This window comes from Arachis hypogaea, chromosome 15 (assembly GCF_003086295.3).
Source record: "Arachis hypogaea cultivar Tifrunner chromosome 15, arahy.Tifrunner.gnm2.J5K5, whole genome shotgun sequence".
Lineage (NCBI taxonomy): Eukaryota > Viridiplantae > Streptophyta > Magnoliopsida > Fabales > Fabaceae > Arachis > Arachis hypogaea.
In genome coordinates, this window is record NC_092050.1 from 150,831,787 (window position 1) to 150,844,167 (window position 12,381).

At 25.6% G+C, this 12,381-nt stretch overlaps 2 protein-coding genes across 2 annotated transcripts; one reads left to right on the forward strand and one right to left on the reverse strand.

Moving 5' to 3' along the window:
• Positions 1-332: 332 nt before the first annotated feature.
• Positions 333-7,554, forward strand: LOC140179418 (secreted RxLR effector protein 161-like). The gene is made up of 2 exons (XM_072218298.1): positions 333-819; positions 7,397-7,554. Exons 1-2 carry the CDS (start codon positions 333-335, stop codon positions 7,552-7,554), a joined length of 645 nt encoding a protein of 214 aa, XP_072074399.1.
• Positions 7,555-7,972: 418 nt separating this feature from the next.
• On the reverse strand, positions 7,973-9,847 carry LOC112751325 (1-aminocyclopropane-1-carboxylate synthase 7). The gene is made up of 3 exons (XM_025800417.2): positions 9,560-9,847; positions 9,187-9,470; positions 7,973-9,088 (listed from the first exon to the last, which is right to left on the reverse strand). The coding sequence occupies exons 1-3, from the start codon at positions 9,743-9,745 to the stop codon at positions 8,224-8,226; spliced, it is 1,335 nt and encodes a 444-aa protein (XP_025656202.1). The 5' UTR covers positions 9,746-9,847; the 3' UTR covers positions 7,973-8,223.
• Positions 9,848-12,381: the final 2,534 nt, after the last annotated feature.

Genomic DNA, 12,381 nt, shown 5'->3' on the forward strand with positions numbered 1-12,381 from the left:
AACAGACTTAGTTCAGATCATTGTACTTATTACAAGAGGTCTGGTGATAATGATTTCATCATTCTGTTGTTGTATGTGGATGACATGTTGGTGGTAGGTCCCAACAAAGATCAAATCCAAGAATTGAAGGCACAGTTGGCTAGGGAGTTTGATATGAAAGACTTGGGACCAGCAAACAAGATTTTAGGGATGCAAATTCACCGAGACAAAAAGATAGGAAGATTTGGCTATCGCAAAAGAATTATTTGAAGAAAATCTTGCAACGCTTCAATATGCAAGAATGTAAGCCAATTTCAACCCCACTTCCTATGAATTTCAAATTATCCTCAAGTATGTGCCCTAGTAGTGAAGCAGAGAGGATGGAAATGTCTCGAGTACCGTATGCATCAGCGGTGGGAAGCCTTATGTATGCCATGATCTGTACAAGGCCAGATATTGCTCAAGCAATTGTGGTGGTAAGTCGATTTATGGTAGATCCGGGTAAAGAGCATTGGAATGTTGTTAAGAGGATCTTGAGATACATCAAAGGGACCTCGAATGTTGCATTATGTTTTGGAGGATCGGAATTCATTGTCAATGGATATGTCGACTCAGATTTTGCAGGTGATCTTGATAAACGAAAATCTACTACAGGATATGTGTTCATGCTTGCAGGAGGAGCTGTGAGCTGGCTATCTAAATTACAAACTGTTGTAGCTTTATCTACTACAGAAGCTGAATATATGGCAGCTACACAAGCATGCAAGAAAGCTATTTGGATCCAAAGGTTGATAGAAGAACTCGGGCACAAACAACAGAAGATTTTTGTGTATTGTGACAGTCAGAGTGCCTTGCACATTGCAAGGAATCCTGCCTTTCATTCAAGAACAAAACATATTGGAGTACAATATCACTTTATTTGGGAAGTAGTAGAAGAAGGAAGTGTTGATATGCAGAAGATTCACACGAAAGATAACCTAGCAGATGCCATGACAAAACCAATTAACACAGAAAAGTTTGAATGGTGTAGATCCTCATACGGCCTATGGAATACATGAGCAACATGAATTTTAAAAATTTATCAAAATTAGCTTTAAGTGGGAGATTGTGAAAAAATAGTAAAACAAATTTTAGAAAATATATAAATAAATAATAACTAAATAAAATGAAAGGTAATAAACAATCTTAGTTTATAACCTTAGAATTTTAATGGTTGAAAAAGAGAAGAATTATATACCTCTAATTAACAGATAGTTCATATTGAAGAGACTCATCTATAAATTGAGTTTTTCTTTAATTCATTTCAATCAAGTCATCCAGATAAAATAACATAATATTTTTTTGAGTGGTTTTCTCCTATATATGATAGAGTATTCTCCTTTTGTCAAGAGAGAGTGTTATTGTAGTCTCCTTGTAATAGAGAGAAGTTGTAATTCTCAAAAAAATTATTCAATTATTTCCATATTTTATACAAATTTCTAATTGTTCATCTCTATATTTTGCTGTGTCATTTGTCTGGTACCTAACACACTCATGTAACACTAACAAGAAAGAGCACCCACTAGAATAGTTACTCGAACGCCTAACAATAAGGCAAGTTCAATAATTTTCTACATACTAATAATTATTAGAATTATTTCAAGGAAAATATTCACCTTTTACCATATATATAAAAAAAAAATTTCTACTTCATCACACTCATTTTATTTATTTACAACACAATCTCCTCAACATGAAATATTTTTAATGTTGCAAGATTAGTGGTAGAAGTGGCAAATTTTCACAAATTGAAAGGATTCGAATTGAGCTAGAACAAGATTGTAAATTTAGGCCTTATATAAAAAAACGACTTGTTATTTGTTATTTGTTTTTGAATAAATTATTTGTTATTGTACTACTAATTCGTTAATTATATTGTTAGATTTTAGTAAATTTAATACGAAAAGATACACATGTATAATAGTTTTTTTTTTACTTGGATATTAAGTAAAAAAATTACTAAATTTTTTTTATATTTTTTTTAAATAATTAAAAAAAGTCAATTATTTAATTCATTAGTTTAAACGAATCAGATCAAATTGAATTGAGCCAACTAAATGTTCTATTATAAAAAAAGCAACTAAATTAATTCATCTTTTTTAATTTTAACTCGTTTCTTATAATAAGCTAGCACATCTATTTAACTGCTTTAGCCATTGATCATATAATATATATAGAATTCAACTCATGTTAAGTTTCTTCTTTCATTTCTCATTTTTCATTTGAACTATTCAAACATTTTCAATCATTTCATTATATATATAAAATATTGTTCTTGTGTTAATTAGTTAGTTAAGATCGATATCTACATACATAATTTGTTTGTGTTTCTAAAAAAATAAAAAATAAATTTTAGTTAATTAATATTAATTATTTTTCTTAATTTAAGAATTATTTTTTTAAAAAAATAAAGTTTAAAATTTATAATTTAAAATTAAGAATTTATAATTTAGGATTTAAAATTTAAAATAAATAAAATAATTTTAAAAAATTAGCTTATGCCAAAAAAAATTTAACTCCTTAATCTTACTTGTGTGAAGGAAGGAAATGATTTACAATGACAAAATAACATGAGTTTGAAAAAAAAAAAAGTCTTGACTAAGATAAAGCAGAGAGTACACCTTTTTATATAGAGTACGTGTTGATTTTTTTTTTGTTTATTTTTTATTATTATTTATTTTTTTTATTCTTATGATGTTAAACTCTTCCTTTCCCAATATATAAGCTTTATGACAGTAGTAGTATCTGGCATTTTGGCAGTTTTCATCACGGAATTTTTAGTTGGTCTGCATTTCACTCTTTTTTAGGGTTTTAAATTATAGATTGACAGTTGTAATTGTGACCACAGTAATCTAATTAATACAGTGGTTTTGAGAATGTCTATATTTCTGTTGTTAGAATTTTTAAATTGTAGTTGCATTGACATCCTAACAAGTTGACAATTAAAATTTTCTAATTCCACTAAGTTATAATTAGTTAAATAAATTTTAGTTAGAGTATAAGCTAAGGTATAACATATTTTTACTAATTTCATATAAAAAGTTAATAATAGGCACATATACTGTAATAATGGAACATGAAAAACATTTGGTTTATAATTATTTTTTTCTAAAATACTCTTTTATATATATTTTACTATTTTTAATATTTAAATTAAAGATTTAATATTTTAGTTAAAATAATATAAGATTCTTATTATTTTGACTAATTTTATATTTATTATTAATATATATATATATATAATGTATAAAAGATAAATTGACATACTTGTTAATAAACTAGTAATAATAATTACAAATAGATATTTACTAGTTTTGTTTACAACCACAAGTACAATCAAATCTTACATCTAGAAATACAACCGGTAATTTAAAATATTGGACTCTGTTGCATTATACATTAACTAGTGAAGAATTTTACGGTGTTAGTACGGTATCATTTGCAAGCTAAAATCCAAAGAAGTGGTTGGGAGTTATGACAAAAATCCAAGTCGTCACAAAATTTCTCTTTCTCTTGCATGCTTCAAGTAGTTTTATTATCGAGTTCATGAGCCACATGGTGCTGCTTTGGTGTTCTATGATTGGTCTTTTGTTAGTTCAGTAGCTCATTTTTTCAAGCAAGCTAGCTACCACATAATGGGTTGACTTTCATTTCCATGTAGAAAAATATACACCACACAATTCTCATCAATGGAGAGAAGGTTTGATTTAGGTGCCAAGAAATTGTAAAAAAAATAAAAAATTAATTATTTATATAAAATACATATTAAAAAATATATATTAATTAATTTTATAATTAATTTTTAATATATATAAATTTTTTATCCAAATAATAAGAACATATATGTTATTATACTGATCATGAAATTTTTCAAAATTTATTTTAATAATTTTAAATTAAAAAATAGAATAAATAATTATTAAATTCTCATTTTTTATTTAACTAATTTATTATGATATTATTATATTTTTTTAAATATATTTATTAAATTATAAAACTAAAATTCTCTTCACATGCAACAACTACCTTGATACATTATTCTATGTTAAAAAAAGTGTGTTATCATTTGTGTTATGGCCATACACGTCGTAACATGCTTGTTATTCTTATTTGAGAGAGTAGTTGATTTGTTGTTTTCCATTAAGTATTTTTCTTGTCTCTTAGCTTTTGGATGTTTTTATCTATTAAGTCTTTCTGAATTCTGAGCTTCTTGTATATGTATATGTGTGTCTTTATCAAACGTCACTAGGAGTTTAGGACATAGTTTTCTTCATTTTCGGTGTACTGGTTAAAAGTCTAGAAACCAAATTATTATTAATTAATTATTAAATTGTTTTTCATTCTCTGTGTTCATCATTTTACCTACATACAAGTAACGTAAGAAATGGACAAATGGTGATGTCCAACAACTTATTAATATCGGTATCAATCAAGTTCTTAGTAATATTAAAATTAAATTAATATTATATACCTTAAATTAGATAAACTTAATTTTGACCAACATTTGAGTTTGACTATTATAAATAATTTCTATTCAGCTGATGAGATTTAAAATTCCACTACCACTTCTTCTATTTCATTCCTCTTATATATATTCTTAATTTTTTAATTTCTACCGGGGAAAGAAGGTTGTTGACTATTTTTTATTGGATTCTAACCTTTACTTTTAGAGATATTTTGATAGATTTAATATATATAATATGATATGATTAAATTTTGGTAGTATTTCATGTTAAAACTTATTAATAAATATGAACCTTCTAAATGTATTCATTATTAATTAATTAAACTAGGATCTTCAAAAGTCAAAGTGTCCTCTGATTACTAAAAAAATAAGTAAACAAAAGTCAAAATACACTCTAAGCAAGTGTGTTAGTAGCTTCATCCACGTGGTAATAACAAATCTACAAAAAGTATAATAGGTTATATTCCCTTCTCAATCAAATCATACGTGATAATCATGGTCTTATAGTTAACAATTAATTAACTAATTAATTATTCTAATGATGATGATAAATAGGGATTGGTTGTATATGTTACATAAATTATTCTATGATAATAAGTTGACGGACCAATTGATTTGTAAAAATATCTTTTATTTTCTTCAAAATATTTTTTTTAATTTTTTACTTTTTAAGAAATATAATTGATTTGTGAAAAGAAAATTTATTTTTTAAATATTAAAAATAATAAAGATATATTTTGTTGGTCTATTTTATTAAATTAACAATTTATTTTTATACAATATTAAACATAAAATAAATTATGATTTTAAGATAATCAATTGCATTCATATAAATCTATTATTAATAGATAAGACTAGAAAATCCTAAAAGTTAATATATTATTTACTATAATTTTTTTAATTCAGTGAATATGTATTCGATACTAAATAAAAGATTTCAACAAATTAAGTACACTTATTTAATATTTTTATTGTTTTTTTACTGCTTTTGATTTTTTTAATTGAACATGAAAGATTTCATCTTCTTATTTTAATATTCATATTAAAAAATTATGTTATTTCTTTAATAAAAATAATTAATAAAATTTTATTTTTGAAAAAAATTAATCAACATATTAAAAGATATTTTTACCTTTTTAAGATGTACGTGTAAACTGGTTAGAAAATAAAAGATCTAACAATAAAATGAATTAGAAAACTAACGGCAGAAGAAGAAAAAAAATTAACCATAAAAAGAAGAGACAAAGAAATTCAAAATGTTAAATCCAAAACTAAAATTTTTGAAATTAAAAACGATTTTAGAAGTGACAACTGAACATTTTAGAAACAACCAAATACGTTTTTAATTTGATTCTATTTTTTTATATTTTTATTCATTTTTTTTTAAATTCCCAATCAATAAACACCTAAGTTTGGTAGTGATGTTAGCATTGTAATTAATCTAATACATTAGCCTTAATTATTTAGACGGTAATATCACATGGTAGACCATTTTAATCTTAATTTGCTATTGAATTCATACCCGACAACAACAATAGGGGAGGCAAAGCTTAATCTCATGCAATTTAATATAATTTATGTCTTAGTCAACTTGGATATCCTTACCATAAAAGCATATGGCATGATTATATGAATAATTATTTATGGCAGATATTTAAGCAAAGACGTTTAAAATATTTGATTTTATTCGCAAAATAAATTATTATGTATTAAATTTTTTATATGTAGTATAAATTAAAAGTATTGTTTTTATTAAAAAGTGTTGTCGTTACTTTAATTTTTATATTAATTTTTTAATTTGTTTGAAAAAAATTTTAACAACATTTTTATTGAAAGACTTTAATCTTTTTATTATTTTTTATATAAATTTTATAACATTATTTTTTCTGTTTCTATTTCATTATCATTTGGATATTTTTTCTTATTTTACAAATTTAATATTTTTTTTAAGAATTGAATTTTTATTTACAAGTTTGTTAATTATTTTATTTTTAGTCTAGCAATTTTTATTTTATTTTTGAATTTTTGAATAAACTTATTGTAAAAAAATTGAGATTTTGAAAAAAAAAATATTTTGTATTGATTTGAGAAATTTATTATTGTTTAAATTAATATTAGTTAGAATTATTATTTTTTGCTCTATTAGTTTGGATAAGTTAATTATTTTTTTTTAAATATTTTAATTTACTTATTAATTCAATTTTATTCGTAGTTCACACCTTTATTATTAAACCATTTTTTTAGAATATATTTTTTTACTTTTTGTCCAAATAAACAACGTTAGAAAAAATTATTTTTCTTTTTCATTCATATACTATTTTAACTTTATATGAATTGATGATGGCCTTATTCATATCCGAAATGTGGGTCATCAAGTCAAGGTAGTTTTATGGAAAAATATTTTATATATTCATCCTTTTGTTTTATCATATATTATATTATTAAGATTAAATTATTCTTTCAATTTTTATAATTTTTAATTAAATTATTATACTATTTTAAATTTTATAATTAGGTCTTTATCAATTAAAAAAGGTAAGACTTAACAAAATATTTTAAAAATAAAAAATATTTAAATTTAGGGATTTAGTCTTTAAATATGAGTATTTTTAATTTGAAAAGAAATATTTTATTAATTTTAATATTTTTCGACAACGAATTAATTACAAAATTTAAAAATCCAACCGAAAGCTTTTACATTATAAAGATTTAATTATAAATTTAGTAAGAATATAAAAATCAAAAATTTAATCTATTGACAATGAGTTATAACTCAAATGACATAGTCTCTCCATACTCGAGGTTGTGGGTTGAGTCTCCTATTTTTCTGTAGAAATGCTAATATAGTGTAGAAAAAAGAGTCTTTTGCCTTACCTGATTGCAGAGCATAGATGTTTTTTGTTCTTGGATTAGTGGAGGGATTTGGTGTTATAAATTGGACGTCAAAGAACAAGCCTTCAAAGAGTTCGACTGGTTTTGATTATAGCTTGGAATATTTGGAAGGAGAAGTGTCGGAGAGTACTCGAGCATGTCCAGGAGCGTTCGGAAAAAATGCTAGCAACATCGTTTAAATTGAACGATGAGTTATCTATTTTACCTTATGCATAGTATTCTAAAAATTTTTCTCTATCTACTTTTTTACCTTATTTTCTTCTTTTAATTTCACCTGTTAAATATTTGGAAATTTTCATTTTTTTTATTTTTCTGTTCCTGACTTTTAGACATTATATTTATTTTTCTAATGAATAAAATATCACTATTATCTTTTTGAAAAAAAAATTCAAGCTAAATGTTAGCTGTTATGTACTCTCAAAACTCCTAACTCAGAATCAAAGATATTGATTACTAGTGGTTGTTAGATTTTATATATATAATACTTGGTCAAAGGATAAAATAATTCAGAATTTAAAGTTTAGAGACAAAGATTGATAGATTAGTAAACATAGTAATAACTAATAACCCACCAACTTAATAATTAATAAGAAGAAGAAGAAAAAGGTGAATTTATTATCGTTGATGAGAAACTTGCTTAACCAAATAAGCAAGCAAACAAAGACTAATACACTTTTAGTTTCAACTGATGATAAGTCATAGGATATATAGCTAGCTTCAGAATATGTTCTTAATTAAGTAATTAATTACCCAAGTAAAGAATCATGATATATCAAGATGGCCACCAACCATTTGAAAAAAAGACTCTAAGAAGGGAAGAAGAAAAAGACTACTGATTATTTAACTTGTTACTGTTGTGATCTTATTCTTTCCATAAACTTGCGAATTCTTTCCAATGCAATCTTCAAAGTGTTCTCAGACATGTTTGCAAAGCAAACCCTGAACCAACCAGGCTCTAAACAATGGCAAGAAGAACCAGGTGAGATGTTCAACTTCACCTCACGAAGAATTGCATTCCATAGCTCCAATTCAGATTCTCTTGAAGTTTTATTTTCCAACAATGGACTCAGATTCATCCAACAGAACAGCCCTGCATTCCCTTTAAGGCATTCAATTCCTGCACTCTTCAATCCTTCAATGATCATCTGGTACCTCTTATTCAACCTTTCTCTATTGATCTTAATGTAGCTCTTAGTGAAGCTCTTGTTTGACAGCATTGAAGCTAAAAGATTCTGTGTTTGTGATGATATGAGTGTGAAACTCGACATTCGTCGAGCAGTGGTAACGACTTTGTCATTGTAAGAATATATTGTTCCAACACGGAATCCTGGAAGACCTAGATCTTTCGAGAGGCTATAAACAATGTGAACCCTCTCAGCAGAGTTCTTGTAGTTTCGCGACTCAAGAACTTCTGCCACGCTGACAAATTCGGACGAGGAGAACACCGAGCCGGAATAGATTTCGTCAGAGACTAGGTGGATGTTCTTCTTTGTGACAAAATCAAGAAGCAACTCTAGAACTGAACGTTGGATTGTTATGCCTAAAGGATTTGAAGGATTTGTTATCAGAATTCCTCTCACTCTATAACCCATTGATTCTGCATCTTTGTATGCTGATTCCAATGCTTGTTCTGTTATTTGGAAGTTGTTTGAACTATCACAATGGATTGGAACAATGTTTACACCAGTTCTCCATCTCAAATCTCTATCAAATCTGCAAAATTAGACCAATCAAGTTATTAATCTTAATGTCTTTCACATTGAAGTAGAATTAAAGTAAAACTTTGAAACAATTCGAATTCTTATTCTTACCCAGGGTAGTATGGGGTAGGAACAAGAAGAGCATCTCCCGAATTCGCGAGAATGAAGGTTAAGAGTTCATTGGCTGCAGTTGCACCAGCAGTGAGGACAATTCTATCAGGATCAAACTTCACTCTATTTCCTCTAATTTCTCCCATGAAGCTTGCCATTGCTGATCTGAATGATTTTAGTCCATGGTAGTCTTGGAACAATGCATTTTCTTTAAAACTTGTTCCTGATGCTCCTTTTGTCTCTCTATGTTCTTCTAGGTACTTCTCAAGTAAATCAAATGAAACCTGAAAATGTTTGTCATTATTATTAGCATATTAATTAAATCATCAAAACTACTATAATAAAAGACAGGAAAATAATTAATAAAGCTTACTTGATTTTCAGCTAGGCCCATTTGAATAACTCCTGATGGGTTAGTGAATTCATCGTAGGGATTTTCATCGTAGACTTTCCAACCAGCAAAGTAAGGAGAATCTTCACCATGTGTATTAGAGATAGCAATCTTTGAAAGCTCTACACAAGTTTGTTGATGTTGTTGTTGCTCAATCTTAAGACCCATGATTGAGTAACTTCAGAAAGTGTGTATCTTTAATCTCAGAAAGGTAAAAGCTGAAGTGGGTCGATAGGAGAGAGAAATAAGAGAGAATGTGTTGAATGAATGATGAAAACTTTATGCAAGTTTTGGGTATATATATAGCATTTGTGACTTAAGACATAAAAAAAGGGGTCACTAGTTCAACTTGGATGGCGCATTGAGAACAAACAATCAAAAGAAAAAAATATATTATATTAGATATTAATTAATTAATTGATTGATTCTGTAGTGTGAGCAAATCAGAGCGTTACTAATGTCTTTTAAGCCTTTTAACAAGAAATAATTTATCTGTTAAGACTTAAGAGACTTTGTGACAACTGTGTGGCTAATTTCTACAATCTGCATGCCATGCCAGATCCACACACAGAAAATATATAGTGGTTTGAGGCTTGATTTTTTTCATACTATTATATAGGTCCAACCTTAATTGCCATATTCACACACACATACAATGAAGATGTGTATGTTTTTATATTTGTAAAAATGTTTAAATTTTACATGTTTCTTATGAAAAAGATTTCAACTGAAAATCTTAATTGTAGTTTTAGAATATAAATGTATTTACTAATTTTAACCCTTTACATTACATGTTATCTAGATAATTTTTTATTAGCAATAATGTAAACTCAATTGTAATTAATTTTATAATATGAGTACATAAGGAGTACATAAAATATAACCACTTAATAAATATTGTTTAGGTTTTGATTTTGAAAAAAATTTAAAAAATAAGAAGATCTCACTTTCTCTTTTTTTTTTTTTTACCTCCACTCTTTTTCTTTGTTTGCTTCATCAAACCATTAACATCACATTTAAAAAAAAATTCTTTTTAAAGTAAAAACCTAAAAAATATTTATAAAAATGTTTAAATTTTATAGGTTTTTATAAAAAAAAATTTCAACTGATAATGTTAAATGTTGCTTTAGAATAAATGTAATTACTAATTTTAATCGTTTACATTATAAGAAGGACAATAAGGCTTAAATTCAAGATATTGTTAAAAAAAATTCAAACAACTAATATGACTCCATCAACTAATCTAAGGTTATAAATTACATTGAGTAGTTAATTCACTTGTCCGTTTAAACAAATGTCAAAGAATTTAAATCCTGTTTTATATATACAATAATTTATTAACCAAAGATAAATTTTTAACTTACAAAATTGAAAAATATTATTTAAAAAAAAATTGAATCATCTTTTATATAAATAATCTTATATTTAAAATGTATCTTATTATAAGAGTTTTTTTCTGATACGAACCATATATGGACCATTCAAAAGTCGGTCTTATTTTATGAAGTTTTATTTTAATTAAGAATAATTGAACTAATTGGTAATAAAGATTAAATTTTAAATAATATTTTGTTATAAAAATGTTAATTAATATCATATATATTATGAAATTATGTTTTTAAAAACTTAAATAACTAAATAAATTTTTGAATAATTTTCTATCTAATATTCAAATGGTTAATAGTTTGTATTATAATGTTATTTAATATAATAATTATATTGTTGAATCTTTTCAAAAAAATTGGGTGAGTTTAATTCTCCATTAAAAAAAAAGGGGGTAATATTCTCAACCTATGACTAGGTAATCAAATCTCCTTGCCAAATGCCAAACAAACACCAAAAAGTTCCTTTTTGATTTTGAAACCAAATCATGCATCAAGATCCTTAAGACGAGGTTATTCTAATAATACAAATTATTATTAATAAACAAGGGTTTAATTTGAGGAGCTCTATCTCTCTATTTTATTAGTGGTATATATAGTAGTTAAAGTGTCTTGATGACATGACAAAGATACCACGTAACCCAAAAGAGTGATTAAGATTTTGATTTTGCAAGAAGCAAAGACAAAAATAGAAGCTCTTTAGGAAGATATTCCGACCCCACATTGCATTAATAACACAACAACGGAATTTAATAAATTCTATAAAGCTTAAAAGTTCCCTACGTTGTTATGTGAATTATAAGTAACTTAATTACGGGATTGACTATAGCTGTGTAAGAGTTGTAGAATTCATCAAGTTGCATTGCATCAATAACCATGGGCGGTGCTACTTGTGTTTAGTTGACTTGTTTACTCCTTTACTTCCTAAATTTTTGTAGCAACAATTTATTTATTTATTTGTTTGTTTTGCAAGATTTAAGGGAGCTGACTCAAACCCATCAAAGGCGTTAAAATAATAATACATAAAAAAATATTTTAAATATATATTATATAAATATATATATATATATATTTTTTGGTGACATATAAATATATTATTTATTATATATCAGATTTAATCTCAGGTAAAAATTGATTAAATCTTTGAACCTTTAAACTTATAGTTTTACTATTGATTTAATGATTGGTTTAATTTTTATATCCTTGATTGTCTCACATTTATTTATTAGATAACATCAAAATATTATTTAAATGATTTAATTTAATACATAAATAATACAAGTTTTTTTTATATAATTATTATTCAATCATATTTATAAGTTTATATGACTTTTTAAATAATATATTTTAAAATTAATTATTTTTATTAATGTAATAATACATAATTAATTATTTATATAATTTTTTTATACTAACAATGCA

Coding starts and splice junctions, on each gene's coding strand:
- LOC140179418 (XM_072218298.1), top strand. CDS start 333: ATGTGCCCTAGTAGTGAAGCAGAGAGGATGGAAATGTCTCGAGTACCG. Junction 820..7,396: donor GATTTTTGTGTATTGTGACA/GTCAGAGTGCCT, acceptor TTCTTGGATTAG/TGGAGGGATTTGGTGTTATA.
- LOC112751325 (XM_025800417.2), bottom strand. CDS start 9,745: ATGGGTCTTAAGATTGAGCAACAACAACATCAACAAACTTGTGTAGAG. Junction 9,471..9,559: donor TGGGCCTAGCTGAAAATCAA/GTAAGCTTTATT, acceptor AAACATTTTCAG/GTTTCATTTGATTTACTTGA. Junction 9,089..9,186: donor CCTACCCCATACTACCCTGG/GTAAGAATAAGA, acceptor CTAATTTTGCAG/ATTTGATAGAGATTTGAGAT.